At 29.7% G+C, this 19,906-nt stretch overlaps 2 protein-coding genes and 2 long non-coding RNA genes across 12 annotated transcripts; 2 read left to right on the forward strand and 2 right to left on the reverse strand.

The window, feature by feature from the left end:
- Positions 1-3,546: 3,546 nt before the first annotated feature.
- Positions 3,547-7,513, reverse strand: LOC135121480 (protein transport protein Sec23A-like). Of its 2 annotated transcripts, none has more exons than XM_064045795.1 (19): positions 7,431-7,513; positions 7,138-7,375; positions 6,766-7,009; positions 6,562-6,642; positions 6,315-6,472; positions 6,108-6,217; positions 5,921-6,048; positions 5,773-5,844; positions 5,434-5,559; positions 5,260-5,376; positions 5,116-5,196; positions 4,944-5,061; positions 4,815-4,890; positions 4,629-4,753; positions 4,397-4,574; positions 4,184-4,304; positions 3,971-4,103; positions 3,778-3,875; positions 3,547-3,720 (listed from the first exon to the last, which is right to left on the reverse strand). In XM_064045795.1, exons 2-19 carry the CDS (start codon positions 7,368-7,370, stop codon positions 3,601-3,603), a joined length of 2,319 nt encoding a protein of 772 aa, XP_063901865.1. In that variant the 5' UTR covers positions 7,371-7,375; positions 7,431-7,513; the 3' UTR covers positions 3,547-3,600. The 2 variants fall into 2 exon arrangements, with proteins under 2 accessions (XP_063901865.1, XP_063901864.1); XM_064045794.1 differs by having other exon boundaries at positions 4,397-4,548; positions 4,600-4,753.
- Positions 7,514-10,963: 3,450 nt separating this feature from the next.
- On the forward strand, positions 10,964-11,728 carry LOC135121478 (uncharacterized). Its single transcript, XR_010278995.1, has 3 exons — positions 10,964-11,039; positions 11,131-11,268; positions 11,473-11,728. It is a non-coding gene; the product is annotated as an uncharacterized LOC135121478 (long non-coding RNA).
- Positions 11,729-12,112: 384 nt separating this feature from the next.
- LOC135121477 (uncharacterized) lies at positions 12,113-13,736 on the forward strand. 2 transcript variants are annotated; one of them, XR_010278993.1, is made up of 3 exons: positions 12,113-12,218; positions 12,666-12,752; positions 13,653-13,736. It is a non-coding gene; the product is annotated as an uncharacterized LOC135121477 (long non-coding RNA). The 2 variants fall into 2 exon arrangements; XR_010278994.1 differs by lacking the exon at positions 13,653-13,736 and adding an exon at positions 12,815-12,984.
- Positions 13,737-13,909: 173 nt separating this feature from the next.
- Positions 13,910-19,906, reverse strand: LOC135121476 (uncharacterized). Of its 7 annotated transcripts, none has more exons than XM_064045790.1 (17): positions 19,837-19,906; positions 19,704-19,776; positions 19,560-19,636; positions 19,413-19,502; positions 19,289-19,364; positions 19,170-19,237; positions 19,004-19,053; positions 18,153-18,228; positions 17,600-17,705; positions 16,841-16,965; positions 16,472-16,780; positions 16,290-16,424; positions 15,777-15,875; positions 15,498-15,635; positions 15,161-15,244; positions 14,918-14,999; positions 13,910-14,065 (listed from the first exon to the last, which is right to left on the reverse strand). In XM_064045790.1, the coding sequence occupies exons 2-11, from the start codon at positions 19,771-19,773 to the stop codon at positions 16,736-16,738; spliced, it is 783 nt and encodes a 260-aa protein (XP_063901860.1). In that variant the 5' UTR covers positions 19,774-19,776; positions 19,837-19,906; the 3' UTR covers positions 13,910-14,065; positions 14,918-14,999; positions 15,161-15,244; positions 15,498-15,635; positions 15,777-15,875; positions 16,290-16,424; positions 16,472-16,735. The 7 variants fall into 7 exon arrangements, with proteins under 7 accessions (XP_063901860.1, XP_063901861.1, XP_063901859.1 ...); XM_064045791.1 differs by adding an exon at positions 17,446-17,506 and having other exon boundaries at positions 16,472-16,965; XM_064045789.1 differs by having other exon boundaries at positions 16,472-16,965; positions 19,170-19,225.

Below are 19,906 nucleotides of genomic sequence, written 5' to 3' on the forward strand. Positions count from 1 at the left end.
TATGCCCTATTTGTTTTATTCCAAGACTTTACAGATAACGAATAGGGTTACCTATTAATTCTCACAACTTTACACAATGGTTTATTATTTGTTATTAAAGTATAACAGTTTTTTTCCGTCTTAGAAAAGTCAGCTTACTCGCCTTTTTAAAAAAAAACAAATCTTATCAATGTAAGTCTACTAGTTATTTTTATAATTATCAAAAGCACCTTTAAAAGTATTAGTAAGCAGTTGCCATGCCTACAGAGCTCTGAGGTTTAAAGTCTTACCACTGTTTAACTAAAATATGTCTGGGCCCGTTGTTAACCTCAAATGACTTTCTGTCTTTTATAAGCTCCTCTCACAGCACGAGCGAGGGCCAACAGTAGTTAACGATAGTGCCACATCCTCCAGTATAGCAATTAATTTTGACACGTCTAATTAATGCGGATTTATATAACCGAATTTTCCCAAACACTTAAAAATTTTTTGAGTAAATGTTTTACTTAATATTATATATACAATGCCGGCGCACCTCTTCAAGTATATATTTATATATGATGAGTAGTTTTGTGGAAGCTGAATTGGAAATATGCAATGATATTATACAATTGCAAAATAAGTAGTCTGCGCACAATTTCACCGTGTATCTGCACAAACCATTAATAAGAAGAAAAGTCAATTTCTCATACTCTTCTAACTATTTATTTTCATAAAAATCAATTAAGTTCAAAAAAAGGAACCTGTTACGAAATTCCTTATATTAAATAACTTGAACTTAGTAAAGATAAATCTGCAACTTTAAATTATATTATATCCAATAAACTTAGGCATATGTCCCGCAGTCTCTGATTATAAAGTTGTAGGGCGTTACAATAAAGTTTTTAAATCAAAAAATGTTGATCTATTTTATTTGGTAGCTGTCGCTAATAGGCACTTCTCGTCCTATCATTTTTGCATTCAACAAACAATTTTCTGGTGTATATTTATTTTTAAGTCGAATTGTTTTTGGTATATCCTTTATTCTAATCTTTACTTTATCAATACAACCTATATAAGCAAAAAACTTATTCTATAGTATCTATATGTATACTAAGTTAAAGTAAAACCTTGCTTTTTTAACTCTTTAAATACATACAATCTTCGGTTGTTAAGGGAATAAAGAAAGTTTCCTTCATCTTTGTAAACTGTTATTATTGGTATATCTTCCACATCAAGTTTGCCTGTTTTCACTAAAAGTATAGTATCCATAACCAACTTACCTACGGGATATATGGCATAAAAAGGAAATAATTAGTTTATACTATAGCCTGCCGTAGCCCGTAGAACTATAGGTTTAATAACAGTTGATAAACTGTAAAGTTGGTAAAGCAGTAAGGGATTATTATAAACTAAAAGACTGAAGAATCCACTATTATAATAATAATAATATTAAAGAAAGAACCTCCATACCATCTGAAAATTGTGGTCTAATTTTAGAGTAAGTAAATCTGATAGTTAACGGATCCACGAAAGCAGTATTGACAAATAGCTCCGAAGAGTCTTGAAAAAACTTCTTCTTTTCTTTCAAAGAGGGACTGTAGGCGGTTTTCTTCCCACCTAAACGCTTCCTCATCGACCAAACAGTTATTTAAAGTTTTTAAAAATTTTAAGATGGCACCACTAACGCAACACGTTCCTTGCAGTACACCCGCCTACAACGTAAATAATTAATTTTAAAACCTTTTAGCTTGCATCAGATGATATTAAGTTAAGAGAAAAAACAGTGGGTGAGGATATATATATAGGAGATTACTTTAACGCAAGCGTAAAGCTAACTGTATACAATATATCACCCTGTTGAGAGCTCGTAAATTCGGTGTTTTCATTTAAGACCCGATCGAGCACCAAGAAACAAAAAAATTGGGTGAGTTGCTCAGAGTCGGGAAACCTGGCTGGCAGTGGTGGGGGCGTTGCCTCCCCCGATGGTGGTTTTTAGTGGTCTTCCACACATTAGCCGAATGGCGGGAGTCCGGGTCCGATATTTTCCGCTTTTTCAGTTTTTCCAGGAGTCATGATGATATAAACCCCTTCGGGGGGGAGATGGACATTCGTGCCCGCTTAGATCAGATTAAGCAGTATATTAGGCCCTCTTATAAGGTCTGTCTGTAGTATGTAGGTAATAATAATAATAATAAAACGCAACTTATGCCATAAAAATTAGCTGTTTTAATAAATTATGAGCTCATGGTACATCACTTAGCCATCATAACGATTATGTGTATGCGTCTGGGGTTCCGTTACTCAAGAGAAACCTTTACTACTTCGCATAAAAAAATATCAAATAAACTATATAAAATGTAGTCTGAATTGTTAAATTAAAAACTGTAGCCCTAAGGCTGGGATGTATATCAAGGCTTATAAATTACCACGAAAACATTTTTAGAGAATGGAAAGCGTAGTGAGGGCAAATTTCCTATTTGTTTTAGTTGTATCTATATTATAGATACTTTAGAACACGAGTCCTGTTTACAGTCGATTTTTTATCTTACAATTGTTTTTAAGCAATAATTCAGATATTTTTCCTAAAGTGTATTTCTCTTGAGCATATTTCTTTAGATCGCTTTGTAAACAGTAAACTATTTTCTTCAAGTTGTTATATGGAATTAATATTATCCGAATAAGATTTGCTAACTAATTTTTCTTTTAAACCTTTTATATAATAAAAAAACTTCATAAGAAATTTAGAAAACCTTAAAGTGCTCTCTATTTTTCCTTCTGGATAAAAGCGGTACGTTAAAAGTCGGTCGCTTGGAATTATATGAATGGTGAGTATGTAGGCTCAATTAAAATGGCGTCAGAAAGCGAAAGGGCAAGCTGTGCGCCTAGTAGTTTACTTTCCCTTAATCACTTTTTTAGCTCTAAAAATGCTCAGTTTATTCATTTTTGAACTCAACTTGGAGAGGTGTTTAGTAATTATTATTTAAGATTTTTTTATTCTACTTTAACCTAGTTTGTTTCCATTGTGTTAATTTTTAAGTCTGACACTAAGTTGGCGATTGAAGTACCATTTATACAGTAGTTTACATCTTTTATAGTAAAAAATATTATTTAAAAAGCGGAATTAATTGGTCACCAGCGTAAATGTTTTTAAATTCTAGTAGATAAAAGAAGTACTTTTAAAAAAGCAAGCAACGAAGGAAATTAGATTGAACAAAATTTTTTTAGTTAACATAACAACTAATATTAATTAGTAGTTAATACTCTCGAGGTGCGAAGCAAAATGTTTTATTTAATTTTGTAGTTATTAAACTTTGAAAGTATTCAATCTTTTTTAACGTAATAATATTATAATTGTTGAGGAAGGTTGGAGTCTTATAATAATCTGTCACATATATGTATTAAACTTATCAGACCACTTCAGGTGTTTTAAAAACTTAATTTTTTTTTTTATATTGATATGGCATTCATTCCACCACACTGTTGGTAAGCAATTATTATGAGCCACTATATTTTCTAAATAGAACGTTTTATAAACAATTTTTTAAAGAAAACATTGTAAGGCATGGTTTTTAATAAAATGTTTGTGTTTTGAAGATGGACAAAAAAAACTTTTAAAAGCTTTTATACATAGAGTACAATTTAAGTTGAACTTGAAACTGCCAACTTTTTAAGATGACTTAAAAATTCTTGCAAACTAACGTCTTCTGTTAGTAAACTATCGACTTCTTCGTACAGTTGCTGATTAGTAGGTGGGTTGACCTTAAAAACAAATTAGCTATTCAGATAATACAGTTCAGCTTTTACCATAGCTGTAACCTTTGCCAATAAAAATCTAGCTTGGCTCCCGCCCTGATCAGTATCTATAAAGCGAGGGACTGGGAACCTATCAGAGATAAGCGCGCGCGCGTCAGCCACTAAATTTCGGAATTAGAATATTTAGTTTACAAAAAACACAAGGTAAGCCCAACACTTCATCATTGCGCTAATAATTTTTATATAAATAAAACACCGGGAGCTTCCAAAAGCTGGCGGAAAGCGGTATGTTCTGGCATGTTTTGGTATCCTTGCGCTCGCCAAGAAGCAATGGTGCTGCCGTACCAAATGACAATATGAAAGAAAGAATCAAGTAGAAGTATGCATTCCTAACGCACAAATAAACAAGATAATCAATAATAAAATTAATATTTCTTATAAAAAAGTGAAATAAAGCTTCAAAATAAACTTTGGATAATGCTGAGGAGTCCAAAGCCACAGGGGTGCAACCCTCGGCCAGCGTATATTTTTGCAAAGTGGGCTGTATCATTAGCAGAGAATCAAAAACATCGGCGCGATTTAATTTATTTCTATAATATTAATAAATATCAAAAGCCTTAAAAAACTCAACTTGAAAAATTAAATAACGCACCAGAGCTGAGTTGTAAGGATTATAAAATACCTATAAAAAGAGGTTTCGTCAGGGCTATTGTTAAAAACTCGTAAAAACTGAGAGCGACGCAAATGATACATAAATTGAGGATAAAAGCGGAACGCGGGTGATAGAGCAAACGAGTTGGGATCGTCTTTAATAAAGTCCCCAAACCGCTGGCACTGAAGGAAGCTATCAAAGTACTTGCCTTATCGATTTAATTAACTCAATACAAGCTTGATAAGAGTTCTATCGAGCCAACGAATCGTATTCAAAGACTCATCAGCCTCTGAGCGGTACACAGCAACGCGAGCCATTAACACAGCCGCAGCCTCTTGGTCAAAGGACTCAGCCTGAAACTTTGGGGGCGCCTGAACAGTGGACCAACTACCGCGTAAAATAGGTATTGTGATAATACATTAATGAATATAAGTGAGAACATTGTTACTTTCGGGCGACCGTAGTCACGCGCAATCGGTGAGAGCCGTCCATAGCTTGATACTGGGTGGTAAACTGAATAAGGCCTATAAAAGAAGAATTCAAAAAAAAAAAAGAGACTAAAATAAGGATATAATACCAAAGGGGAGTTGGGTGGACTGCGTGTGCGGGTTGGCCACCTCAAAATAAAAAGCAAGTGTGGTAGATGGATCAATGTGACCCTGCCGCCAAGCGCAAGTCCCCCCTATCCCAATTTCCTATACATAAAAGAAACTTGGATAACACGATATGCTATATAAGGAAAAAAACACATTTTCGGACACATGGGCGTCTTTTTTCAACAAAGAAACACAAGAACCCACGACTCCATTTATTTTAAGTTCCTTTGAAGTCTAGTATTTTAATAACATTTTAACACATATTATTGTAAATAATAATTAAAAATATATAATAACTTTGACTTCTAAAACGGCGTTAAAGTTAAGATTATATTCTTTCGTTTTCTCATTTTTAGAAAATGACCGCAAATATGTTTCCTTAAATATTGCGGAGGCAAATGAATCTCCTAACATCTAAAGGTAAAAAAACAATGTAACTGCAAATATTTATCGGTATTAAAACTGAATAACCAAATGACCACCGGTCTTATTTACTAAATTTTTCATCTCATATATGCCTGTTTGGTCATAGTAACACGAATAAATGTCCACGGAATGGCCAACGTTTGAAATACGCGTGGCCAGTCCATCATAAAACTGTAAAATGCGTATGTATACAAAGTTAAAAAAGAATTTTAAGCAAATATTCGTTCAGTAATAATTACAAATAACAAACTTAATATTATAGGTAGCAAAAGATAGGAAGAGAGATTAAGCAATTAATTTAATAACAAGTAAAGAGTGTCATGAGGAATATTGAAGAAATAACCAGCATAAAACTATAAAAAGTAAAAATTTGTTTAAACATACACGAGAAGCCTTTCTAACATAACTGGCTGAACTTGTCTTTTGAATCATATCGTGATGGGCGCGAGTTTTTTCCTATTACAGCGAAAACATTAAACTGAAGACCTTAAAAATTAGAAAAGTTTAAATTTATAAATTCTAGTAGAAAGACCGAAAGAGAAGTAGGAACGATCATTCCAGGCCCCTGTGTACAAGCTCCACCAACAAATACCATAAGGCAGGCACCCGTGTTAGGAAACGCATTTTCAAGCAAACCCACAGCTACCGAGAGAGCAGAGCCTTTAAAATAGTAATAGTATATTTTAATTTATAATAAATTCTTAAAAACAAAAATAAACCTGTTGATCTTAGAGGGCGGTGGCGAGGTGGAACTGGCCAGGGATCAGTTTGAAGTTCATCGAGAAGAGATGTAAATACCATTTCGCAATGTCCCAGGGGCTGAAGAAATCTAAAATATTAACCTTTCTTAATTATAATCCAAAAATTTAAATAACTTTTATTTATACTCCTTTATAATTTTTTAGGTTTTATTTATTATTAAATACCGGCCTGATCCTCGAATTGCCCCATTTTGGTTACTAGAAATTTGAGGGACGGTCAAATCAAGATAACTTTCAATCACCTTTGTGGAATACTCTTTTGTGCCTTGAAAAACAACAGATCGTGAACACACTCCGGTGCTGCTTAGTTCATGGACGTGCACCTATATTTTTATGAAAAAGTAAAAGTGCTTGCGCGTACGCTAACCAGAAAAAGGGCATACAACATAAAGTTAAAAAGGAATAAACAAACCATCTTCCCAAATGTTATTAAACCAACGAGAGCATTCTGAGGAATATGACTTAAGGAAAGAAGGAGTGTGTCCTTTAAAGCCTACAGAAAAAAATAATTATTATTGTTGTTATATAAAGATTTTATTTTTTAAGTAAAAATAAACTCAATAGACAAAAAAAAAACCTAAGTAAACACTACAATAAGAAATAATATATAATATACTGAAAAATCCGTTTGATGATCTGTAGAGTCATCACTTATCACCGTGTCTACCACAAAAAGAAAAATCGGAGGTAAGAGTGTTTGCGGAGCTCTCGGTAGCCGATACTCTATTGTAGTAAATTGCGGATACAACTCAACAGGTAAACTTTGCTCTGAAAGATTTCCATATATTGAAGGAAATTGGTTGCGCGTAAAACAAAAAGGGCAGACCCATGTCAGATTTTGAAAATCAACTTGCTGCCGGCTTATGTAACCAAAATAAAAACAATAATATTTTGCACAAAAAATAATATAAAAAAGATTTGATAAAACAACTCTCACTTAAATATAATAATAAATTTTTTTTAGATATTGAATACTGCTGGTGCGCACCAATATGGGTTTAAAATGGCCATACAACTGTTTTTCGTACACCGAATAGGATCAATTCTCGGAAAGTAAGAGGTATCAATTTGATCCCCAAATGCTTTAAGCGGTGTAAACAGACATCCTACAGGGACGATAAGGCGTTGCGCTTCGATACGTGATAAGGGCCACACATTCCAAGAAAACCGAATACCATCCCTATCTTCATTTTGCTCTATAAATTGTTGAGAAGTGCTCATAATGCCTAAAGTGAATCTTGATAAAAATTACAGCAGCGAATATAAGGTATATATTATTACCTTAAATAAATTTATAAGTTACACGCAGTTATAGGAAGAGAGTTATATCAGCTGGAAAGGGGATATAGAGCGATAAAAAAAATGTGATAAGGTGGACAAACGAGCTGTGGTACGTGGACAGCTTGTACCATAGTTTAGCAGTTGCAGGGGTCACGCCTTAGCAAGGCCATAATTTTGTTTACATAAGTTATAATTTAAGATGATAACGGTAATAGTGATTAATTGAAAATCTATTAAATACTAGAGTTAGTTTAAAACAAGTTTTTAATACAATTATATATGCTTTACATGTTTAATAAGCGATCCAGCCTTCAGTAGCAAGTTGTTAATTATTGACAAATTCGGTCATATATATATAAAGTGTACTTGTTTTCATTTTAGTTTTAAAAGCAAAAAGGAAACGGTTATAGTCGTTCTTGTACATTTTTTCTTTGAAAGAAGTACTATTATAGTGGAAGATTTGTTTATTTATTAAGGGAACAAAATAGTTTTTATTGCTTTATTAGGAATGATAACGTTAAATCGTAAAAATAAATATTAAATTTATTGACACTGCATAAAATATTAAAAGCGGATAGTTGCCCTTATAAATTAAACAAATATTGGCTACTAACGTTGAATACGATAAGCGTTCATATAATTAGCGATAGAGACGAATACAACTAAAAAATATGTATTTGCCAATAAAAAGATTTTTTTTATATAATTCGTCTCACTGATAACTTTTTTAATGGTTTTAGCTATGAATACTTTTACCATCCGAATTGTGTAGGGTGTAAGAAAACACTTGCACCACTTAAAATCCTCTGTAAGTCACTTGACTATAAAAATTATAACTACACATTTGTTATAAGCGTACTCTTAGCTTCCAATAAACTTGCTACATCTTTATCTTTTCTAGAAGCAAAAAATGCTTATAATATATGTTTTCTACAAAAAGGAAGCGCCCCCTAAAGAGAAGGACTCTTTTAGAATAATACTAAACGAAAAGTGCTACTTTGGCGTTTAACAGTAATATATTTTTCTAGACTCATTTTCCACTAAATTCCTTGTTAATTTGCATTCAATAATACATGGTGAGCCCTTAGAAAAAATTTTATTTTTTGAAGTTATCAAGTACAAAAATAAATAATTATAATAAATAAAAAATAATGAAATATGACAAGTAAAAAATTAACTTTAGTAACGAGTAAAATTATATATTAAAAAATAAAGTTATTTGCTTAGCACAACCGCCATACATACGGTAAAATACTGCGCTAAAAATGTATCTTTAATGTTATTTTAAATAATTTGTTAAACTAAAAAAAACCTCTACTTACTCAAGCGATATATAAGTCTTCCAACAGGAGGGAATGGTATTTGAAAAGTTTAAGAGACCATTATTTACAAAATTGTTCAAAATATCTCGAAGATTTGCGTTTCTACTCTTCTTTTTTTCCTGCTTTCTCTCTCCAGTCAGAAGTTTTTTTTTGCTTTACATCTTTTTTCCCTCACCTTCATCTACTTTCGATTTTTTTCTTTCTTCTTTAATATTATTTTTTTCATTCCAGTTTGTTACAATTCCTTGCCCCTACACGCACACTTTTCTATTTATCCGGCGCCTTATCGTTTCCTAATATCACTGTTATTAACTTTTTTTGTTCTTATCTTTAGTTTGTACTCTGAAAAAAAAAAAAATTAAAGCAAATCCACGGCGCTACGTAACCAACTTCATAATTAAACTTCCTGGTGCTTAAATTATTAAGATTGATTAGCTTTTTTTTTATATAAGGCAGTTAAAAAAGTCTAATCATGTATTGAGTATTACAACATAGCACTAAGATTAAAAAAATAAATAGTGGTGGATTGCAAAGGTTATCTACAGAGATTAGCGAGGGACTTAAAGTAGGGCCATTAAAGTATAGAATATTTTGTTCTAGTATAGAGTGCTAGAGCTATGCTTCTTTGAATTTCAGTTACTAGTTCACGCTATAGGAGAGTTTTAAAACCTTTGTGAGAAATTATTATTGGCCTTGTTTTAATAATTTCTTACTAAAACAATTATACGTTTTATAATTTTTCATGTTTTATTTATTGCTGCCGTGGAGGGAAAGTTGATGGGTTTTTTTTATCAGTAGCCTGACGTTAATAGAGGTTTGTAAATAATTCGATATCAAAGACGAGCTGCATCACCCTAATTATTTGTCGTTTACTCATTTATGATATAATTTAATTTACACTTTATAATTATTATTATTATTTAATGATAAATAATACATATATAAAAGTGACAAAATACATGTAAACTAGTATTTCAGTATGCTTAATCGACAGGTATTAGTATAAGTCATTTAGTACATATAAGAAAAACAGCGTATTATAGTATATTTATATATTATCACTTAAATTATTTTATTATTATTATTATGATTTACAGGCCTTATTACTTATTTTTCTCTAATTATTCTTGATAATAAAATCGATTTTTTTTTTTGGTTTGTTTAGTAGTTCCTGTGTTCTTCTTTCTACTTATAAGTTGCCCTTGGACCTGGTATGCAAACATATAATATGAAGACGCTCCGAAGGGAGCTGGACCTTCTTTCGTGACTCTTATAGCTTAAGAGGGAAATAAGGATTATACAGCAAAGGTTTGCTGGACGTATGGAACTGTAGGATGTTAGTAAAAAAAAATAAAAATAAAACGAACTGTAGTTTTTGCAACTTTAGTTGGCGAGTCATAATACTTTACAACCTTGTTCGTTTCCATTAAAACTGTCTAAAGCTTTTAAGGACCACCTTATCTCTGTTTAGTTCCTTACAAAGCTAACAATTTAATTTCATCGCTCTCATCTTTTTTATCTTGATTCTTCTCTCGAAAGCACTGTAAAGAAGAAAACAAAGCTCTCTTTTTATACACGATTGCCTTTCGTGATCTTGTCCGTCGCTAAATCCTACTTCGTTGTGCGAAGTTGACTTTTATACCTTTTATTCTTGAAATCAGATTATTAAAGCAAGAGTTTGATTACTGTAAAACCTAGTATGACCATTTTTGAGAGACGTTCCCCCATTTTAGTACTTTAAAAAAAAAAAAAAGGTAATTTTTAATACTTTTCATGAATAAGCGTAGAGAATTACTTTCGTAAAGTCAAAGCTATAATTTTTAAGACTATTGTTTGCATATTTAATAAAGCCTGAGACACTTTTTTTCCAACATGAAGAAAAAGAAAACTATACTGTTTAGGTTTATGAGAATTGGGTTATTTTTTTAAAGTAAAGACTGACTGCCACTTTTTAAATAACAACTTCAAGTTAGCTTAATCTAAAAATTCTTCTAAACGAGAATAATTAAGGTTATAAAGTAATAAGTTATAAGTTATATTAGAACAAAATTCATGATAAACGAATTTTACGGGGTAATTACCTTTTTTTATCTCAAAGTATTAAAAACTTTTGGTATCATCAGCCAATAGGCATAAGGAAGTGAAACAAAAAAGCTCATCTTTTTATAAGAGTTTACTTGGCAACATTTAGACTATAAGTTAACCGAAAATCCCAAATAGCTATAAGGCAACAGATTTTTGAACATTGTTAAAGACTAATGTTGCTTTAAGAAACATAGCAGACTGAGTATTTGTGCTTTATTGTTTTTCAGAGTAGCTTGCATAGATTGATACCATCAAGCATTCGTTCAAAACAATACTCAAAACAGTTATTCTAGATTTTAGAAGCCGACTGCTTCTTTGGGAGAATAGAAATGTCTATAGAACCGTTCATTTAAAAAACTTATATGAAGCGTTAGTACTTCAGGAGAAAGGATGAACTAATAAGTCAATGTTTCACTGCTCTAAAAACTCAGGTATCTTTTGAAGTGTGTGAGAACCCGCTTTGTTTTAAGGGAGCGTTGTACATTATTTTTTTTGGATACAAAATTAAATCCTGTAATAGAAAAGTTTATTCAACTTACACTGTTTTTGATATTGTAAAGGATCTGCCGGTACAATTTTACCTCGAGTTACGTTTGTTAAAACCTCTTCTTGAATCTGTTATTTATGTTTTTTAGTTGGACACCGGCTTAAAGTTTTACAGAACTCCATGACGCCAGCCTTTTAAGCTTTATAAAAGAGATGCGGGATTTAAAGGGGAAACTAACTTTTATATATGTTCTTCAGCCAAATTCTTTTAAATAAGTTAAGTGCATCCTCCTTTGTCACACAGCATTAATTACTTTTGAGACCGTTATATTTGTTGGACTTATTTTAAGAGACTCGATTTAACAGTATGCGAGTGGTATATTGTAAATAAATGTGATCTTCAAAGAGAAGAACTAAACTCGGCAAAATTATCCGAAATAATACTTAAAAATTAGTGCACGAAATAATACTTCAAAAAGTTAACTTTCCACCTTTAGTTTACTTTGGAATGTGGCTAACTGCTCTCTCTATGTGGTTGTAATCTTGTTTCTTAATATGTATAAACATAAAGACAAACTAAGCTTTTAAATTGCCTAGTCACCCTGAAAATAAACTTACTTTTACAGGCTTTCTACTTGTATGACTAATTTTATATTAATTAGTTATCAGACAACGCAGCCTATTTACGGTGTTCAGTTATTTTACGTACTCACTTTTTATAACTCTTATTATTATGTAAAGTTTAATATAACTAAGTTAATATGTTTAGCTTTCATATTTAACTTTAGTTAATAAGTGTTTAGCTCAGGGCATATAATTTATAAAAACCTTCATCTACGTGATAAACACTATGAAAGGCGAGGGTATATATAAAAAGTTCGCCGACTTCTTATAGGTATTTTTTTTTATCAATAACCTCTTTTCTCTCATTCAAAAAAGTTATGTGGTTACTTTATTGCTGTATGAAATCTTTGAATATGCTCGCTGGTGCTAAAATTCTGAATGTTTTTGAGCACAATTATTCGTAATATATAAATACGTCATAAGTAAATTTAAAACCTTCAAAAATGTTTCCTGTTCACTACTAATTTACTTTTCTATCCATGACGGCAACATTTCTTTTATATAATTAACTTTGGTTTTTTGTAATACTTTCAGACAACTTCCCCTGTGGAATAATATTATTTATTATTTTTAATTTAAATATCGTTATTGTTACCTGTATAAATTAATTTTTAATTAATATTGTATTTTGGTTATTATAAACGTTCAATTAATAATTTATGAATTTAAATATATTAAGTGTTATTACTTTTGATAACTTTTAATATTATTTATTAAGTACAGTTAACTTACTACCAACTTTGAAACAAAGAAAAAGAGGAGAAGCGATTCCGTTTACTGCAATCGATGAAATGAGCCAAGGGTGGTAAGACAGATTATTAAAAACTATTACCTATTTCAGTACACCTTTCACATCGACCAAACAAGTGCTTTATCCCGCGAAAAATGCTCATCCACTGCCGACCTCATTTCGTTTTTATGGAAAATTCTTCTACCACTTAATGCCATCTTTACATCTTTAAACAAGTAAAAATCGCTGGGAGCCAGTTCTGGACTGTAAAGTGGATGGTTAATTCCTCAAAGTCCCATATATCGTATAGCACGCTTTGCAGCTTAGGCAGTGTATACCGGCGCGTTATCGTAATAGGAAAATTCCCCTGCTAGGTTTGCCCCTCTCTTTTTTAATATTGACTTGTCGCAAGTGGATGTTTAAGTCAGCATAATTTGCTCGTTCCTCGATCTTCTTCTAAGAAAGTAATCCACTTAAAATATTCTTGTGCTCTGCCAGAATATCGTTGCCATGCGCTGTGGCTTTTCTCCCTTTGACCCTTGTTAGGATTCTGGATCGCACTGATTAATGCATGTTGCAACACAGGTTACAAACACGATGACAAATAGCATTAGATCATCATAATCACCCGAACTTTTTACTCTTCATCTCGGACCTAGAGGCGTTGACATTTTAGTTAATGACTATGAAGGATTCGTTCAACACTATCCTTGCTGATCATTAGTTCCTCTGCCATCTAACGAACCCAAATTTTACGGTCTTGTACTTCCACTCTTTTAATATTCTTTTTCCGTAAACAACCATGCAAGATCGCCTTTAATTAATTGTCTTTCTTCGTAATAAGCTGTCCATAGCGTATGATAGAGCACATGGTGGATAAGTGGTCAATGTTACCTCGTTGATTTCTTTAGCATATTTAGCTTTTTTTAAAGATACTTTATCATAGAACGGTAATCAAATTTTTAAAATGACAAGGTTATAAAGTGCAAAAGGGGGACGCGATGAACACTGTAAAAACACATGGAGCAATAAGCAGACCAGCATGTGGATTAAGATGAGCACGTGATTTATAAAAATTATCAATACTCTTTCAAAGATTAATAATATTTTTATATGTGATTTTTACCCATAAAATTTGAATTATTTATTTATTTACCAAAAATATCATTGAACTTTTTTTAACGCTTTCTCGTTTTTTGCATAAATATTATAAAATAACTTTAATTACAGGATTTTATTGCAACAAGCAAACATTCTCGATTAGTTTCTCGATTAGTCTTTGCTGGAACGGAAGCGCGTGGACCCCGTAAGTGCCAATCAACGTCGGGCCAAAAATTATAGCGAGGTTCGAGGTAGTCATCATATTCACGTGGCTGTATTCAACAACTCTTAAAAAAAATACTTTTATAAATATAGTGAAAAAGTTTATTACTAATACTAAAAACTTATTAATAATAAAGTTAATCAAATTTACTGTTCATAAAAAGTTCTAGGTAAAAAAAAGGTATACAGCAGTTTAATAAAAACACATTAAAGTTTTTAATATAATTAAACTTCTTATCAAGAAAGTTTTCTATATAAAAATTTATTAAATGCAAAAAATCATAGGAAAGTTTCGTTTGCCAGTCGACTTTACTTATCGTTCTAATTTTTGAAATGCTAACAAAAATTATTTTTAATGGTAGAAAAACTTAATTTCTCTAGGAGTTAAAGAATATGAAGTAAAAATTTTTAAATTATAAAAAATTAAGAATAGTTAGTTCCTACCAATTGAAAGATTAGTAATATTTTATATACAAATGTTTACTATTGAAAGTTTTGGAAAATTTTAGAATTCATTTTCAAATAATAACTTTCATAAGACTTTAAAAACATTTATTATTTCTATTATTAATATAACTTTTTTTTAATTATTATTAATTATACTCAATATTTATAATAAATGTTTGAGCTTTAATAATAATAGCATTACTCTTTAAAGATGTTGTAATATTTGTCAATTTTTTTTTTGCAAGATAATATTAAGAATATTACATAATAATGAATAATTTTAAGTTTGAAGTAAAAAGTACGAAGTAAAACTTTTCAGAATAGTTACTAATAATACAAGAAAGGTTTAGATAAAACTTTCCGTAAATACTAAAACGATTATCATTATTATTAAAAAAACGTTACAACGATACAGAAATTAAAATAATATCAAATTCATTGACATAATAATAACAAAATAAATCTAAAACCGAGCAAGATGGCGTAGAAGATACAGCAAAGTTTCCTTATGGCAATAAGGTAGTTGACTAACAGCAATGCTTAGTTTATCAGCTAAATAATAATAATAATAATAATAATAATAATAATAATAATAATAATAATAATAATAATAATAATAATAATAATAAAGAAAAAAGGAACTACTTAACCACTATAATATTAGTAGTATCAACCAAGAAGAATTTGAAAAAGCAACCAATAGAAAGACGAACCTTCCAAATTATATAAAAAGTTAGTAAACAGCTCAGCAGGAATTAATGGAACAGGAAGTTCATTAAGGAACAACTTTAATAAACCTTGTATTAATAAATAATAATACTTTAAAGTTTCATAAATAAATTCGTATGTGAATAATAAAAGTTTATTAGAAATAAAAAAGCGCTAAAAAATTAAAAAAACCAATCGGGTTGTTAACTAAATTTTTTTTGAAAATTAACCAATCAGATTCTTATAAAAATGAGCAATTTACCATAAAAAGTCAACAAGCATTTTTAAAAAGTGTAATTTGTAAAAATATAAATTAATCAAGTGTTTAATAAAAAGCACAACTTGTAACGATGGGCGCTTTTTCCGCTTTACTAATTTTGTTGAAGTCAACAATGCCGCCGTGGTTGATCTCGTACTGGAGTTTTCGGACCGAATGAAAGGAGCCAGAAAGCCGGTAAATGCCAGGAAATTTCAGTAGATCTTCGTAATTATTTAATAGAGAAATGAAAATGGTTCGAAAAATTTTAAAAAATATTATTTCAAAGTAAATTATTTATTTAAAATATAATTATCACTATTATTCTCTTATGCATTTATTATTAGTCAACATAAAAATATTACCATTTTTTTCAAGATATTCAACACAATGCTTTACTAAGTTGGGAAACTTTGAACTCTCACGCAAGCATAAAGACTCCAAAGTGCATCCAAAGTAAAGATCTATTAAAAATTCTCCGCTAATAAATTTGCATAATATTTAAAAATCGATAATAAAAATTTTATACAAAGTAAATTCATTGCAATATTGACTGCACTACTTCTATATATTACTATTTATTTTGAAGTACTAACATATAAAAATTTCTAATAAAAAGTTTCAATAAATTTGAAGAGCGTTTACAAAAATGCTGCCCCTCTTGTGGATATAAAAAATTTTCAAATATCAGCATACTTGCGCCATTATTTTAATTATTATATTGGTAAAACGCATGTATTATCAATGTCTTAAAAAGTCGTTTATATAACTCTAAATCCCCAACAAAAAATTCAGTTAATTTAAGGAACTGTCAAAAAAAAATAACGCCAACTTATGTATATGAATACTAATTTTGTTTTCCTTATTATTGAAATTACCTTTTATGATTCCCTTCTTTCTTACTTCTGAAAGAGTTGGACGCCGAATCAAAAGTTTGAAAAGTCGAAACTTTTTTTCTTTGTTTATTTTTCCAACATTATAAGTCAATTTTTTATGTTTAGCCCAACGGTTCACTAATAAAAGATAGATTAAGTAAATCTATAAATCTATAATTATAAACCTTTTGGCTCCTGAAGATGAAAACCAATTCATTTTTTTATATAAAGTTATTAATTAAATAACAATAAAAAACTTGTTTAACAATTATAATTTTTTTAATGTATAAGTAAAATAAATTAATTAAAAAAGGGTATAAAACTAAAAAGCTTATAATCAAAAATTCAAGTAAACAAAAATATTTTTTTCTTATTGCTATTAAATATCACGTGATGACCGCACAATGCATTGTTGATTGGCAGACTAAATTCGCCAGCACCTAAAAGGATCACAAAAGTGAACCCAATAAGAAATAAAGGCTACCAATATCCTTCTAAATAGGACTTTTGTTTAAAAAGAGCCAAATTAATGAAACGGAAGAAAAATAATAAACCGAGCCAAAAAAAGGCGAGCAGGAAGAAGCCCGCTCTACTGAGGGCAGGCATAACTTTTGAAGGGTACAAGTCCATTCCAATAATGCAGTGGCCGTCGGGCACTCAAAAATATATGTGCTGCACGCTAAAAAGTAATAATTATAATTATTTACATAAGAAATTTATTTTGTTTTAACATTATAGTGCGCTAAATACCAATTCGATAGTGCAGTTAAAATACCAAAATGCGCCAATAAACAAGTATTTATAGCAACTAACAAAGTGAGTTATAAAGTAGTGAAACTGTCAAGGTATTCATTTTTATTAGTCTCTTGATAATAATTATTAAAACAAAATGCATTTATTTTACTATAGTATTTATTATAATATAATTATTTATGCATCAGAACTTTTATTCTTTTTATATAAAAATAATTTATTACTATTTCTTTATTTTTATCTCAAGGTTATTAAAAAAAACCTAAAAAAAAAATAAATATTTTTTAAAAACCGTTAAAAATAGTAAAATCAGTAAAAAGTTTTTGTTTAACTTCCTAAATATTTTTATTACTTCGACTAATCTTCATGGCATTACTTAATAGCATTTTTCATGTTTATTTCTTACCGTTATATAACCTCTAACCTGTAACGTCAGCACCACAAGCTTATAAAAACTGTTAAAGAAACTAGAAAAATAATAAACAATACTAAATTAAGTGAAATTTATATAAAGTAAGCAGTTCAGTAAAAGTTTTTTTTAATGTTAAAAATAACAATACCAGAAATACCGTCGAAAGAATTGAGTCTAAATTGATATTTTTTATTAATCTGAAAAATTGGTTCGACGGTTTTTGCTAGAAGCATTATTTCGCGAATCGGCCGTTTCTTTATAAAAAATAATGCATCGTAAATAATAGATAAATAAAAGAATCACTCCACAGCAGTAGAAAAATGTCAAATTAAAAATTAAATAATTTAGATAATGATAAAATTATGTATCAAGGACAAACAGAAATACTTTTACGTGCAAAACTAGCGAGAAGCTTTTTTAAAAGCTATAAATTAAGATCATATTATATTTAAAAAAAATAATGTTAAAATCACAACCAAGAAATATTATATACAAATAAAAAATACATTTTACATCGCCAATAAAATCTTTAGAAATCATATACTACTGTAAAAGTAACGTAAAATTAAGTAGCAGCGTGGATAAAGCTTAACTTTTTAAAAAACTTAATTTATTTTTAATGTAAAAAAGCAGAAAAAATTTTGCAGAAGCGTAATAGTACACACAAAACTTCGGCATGTTAAAATAGTGATGAAATGTACACTTAGCGCTTTGTGGTTTTTATATAATTTCAGTTTGGCGTCTTCCAAAACGCAATAAAAAATAGGCCATTTCCTCCTAAAAAGTAAGATTATATAAAAAATTAATAGAAAAAATAAAATACAATTCGATTAATACGCTTTCTTTTATTAATATATTTTTAATAAAAAAAGTTGTTCTAAAAATTTTATTATATAGGTTTTAATATGCATATTTTACTCACGCACGGAATTAATTTTAACAAAATTAAAGGATTACAGATTTTAAGAGAAAATAAAAGAGTTTTTACGATGTTATACTGATAAGGGGTTCTTATTTTTTTAAAAAACGAAAGAATGCTGTGTAAAGATTATCAAGATTCAACGTTGGCAAGTAAAAAGTAATTTTATTTGATTAAAAACAAAGATTTATAAAGCTAAAACTAGTTCTACTGTATTAAAAATTACTAAAATACTAACAACCATAGTTGGAATTAAATAATAAAAAAATTAAAATTCAAATTTCATCGGATTACAGGAGCAATTCACTTAAAAGTTAATTAAAGTTTATTTATACGCAAAACTATATCTATCCTAAAAAGTTGTTGTGTGTTTTGTAAAATAAATTAATAGTTCTTAATTATAAATTTAAACAATTTTCACCAAACCAACTAATAAAGTTACGCTTTATTAAAGTTAACGAAGAGCATAAGCTAAAGTTTTTTAATATTTAAAAAAACTTTAATTGCTTCTTAAAAAGTGCAGAATCATATTTAAAAAGTAAATTCTGTTGGTAAACGTAACAATGATTTAAAGAATTATAATTCAAAAATAAAAATGAGAAATTAAAAAGATCAAGTTTAAGAATAGGCCACCAGAATTTTCCTTGTAGTCGGACCCTCAAATATCCTGACTTTTTCTTAACCTTAAAAAACAATAAAAGGTATAAGACAGTTCACTAAGAATCGAATAATTGACGATGACAAATGAAAAAAATATATATCCTATACATACATATAAATATATATATATATAGACTACCTCTTTTTCAACTTTTGCTATGGTTTGCGAGGATACCGGTAAAGGAGTACTATTTACTAGTTTAGTAGCTGTTATCAATAATTTCATTTTAAAATTAAAAGGTTGAAGGTTTAAAAAACTTTCAATAAGGTCGGCCTGCAACGAGTATTCGGACGTAGTTGAAACTATTGAAATATCTACGATACAGGAAGATGACTGCTCACTAGTTAAAAAAAAGTATTGCCAAAAGCCAAAGGAAGACACCTTACGATGAGTAGCCTTAATTTCTTTATACGAATAGTGATTTTTTTGAAGACTGAGGGATTTTTTTAAAGAAGTTAATAAATGAACATTCTAACGAAAATATGTAGGAAAAGAGGTTTATAGTGAGAAATTGTTATTTTAAACTACCGTATAGTTTGGTAACTCGTTACAAGTCATGTTGGTTTCTTTAAAGACATCAAAAGTAGAAAGTCTTGAGCTTAATACTTAAAAAAATATTAAGGCAAACAATTGAGTTTATAAAACTCAATAATTTAAAGTATTAAAGGTTACCTGCTTTATTAGTACAGATAAGTGGGGACGCCCATAAACTGGAAGAAGTTCCACAAAGATTGTGCCTCATGACCTTAGATTTTTTGGCTTTTATTAAAAAAAACTAATTCTTATTTTTGTAATATAAAATTACATCGAAGATTTCCAGCGCTTAAACCTATATAAAAAAATATATAATAATTTCATGCAGATAGCAGTCCTCC

Source organism: Zophobas morio, unplaced genomic scaffold, assembly GCF_036711695.1.
Source record: "Zophobas morio isolate AGI-343-1 ecotype UQ-CSIRO unplaced genomic scaffold, CSIRO_AGI_Zmor_V1 ptg000599l, whole genome shotgun sequence".
NCBI lineage: Eukaryota > Metazoa > Arthropoda > Insecta > Coleoptera > Tenebrionidae > Zophobas > Zophobas morio.

Excerpts from the sequence above, each read along its gene's own strand:
- LOC135121480 (XM_064045794.1), bottom strand. The coding sequence starts at position 7,370 with ATGAGCACTTCTCAACAATTTATAGAGCAAAATGAAGATAGGGATGGT. Across the intron at positions 5,062-5,115 it reads ACGCCCATGTGTCCGAAAAT|GAAATTGGGATAGGGGGGAC; the intron begins GTGTTTTTTTCC and ends TTTTATGTATAG. Across the intron at positions 4,104-4,183 it reads ACTCCTCAGCATTATCCAAA|GAATGCATACTTCTACTTGA; the intron begins GTTTATTTTGAA and ends TTTGTGCGTTAG.
- LOC135121476 (XM_064045785.1), bottom strand. The coding sequence starts at position 19,773 with ATGAGGCACAATCTTTGTGGAACTTCTTCCAGTTTATGGGCGTCCCCA. Across the intron at positions 19,503-19,559 it reads ACGAGTTACCAAACTATACG|AATGTTCATTTATTAACTTC; the intron begins GTAGTTTAAAAT and ends TATTTTCGTTAG. Across the intron at positions 16,966-17,599 it reads TTCTTTCGACGGTATTTCTG|CGTGCAGCACATATATTTTT; the intron begins GTATTGTTATTT and ends ATTACTTTTTAG.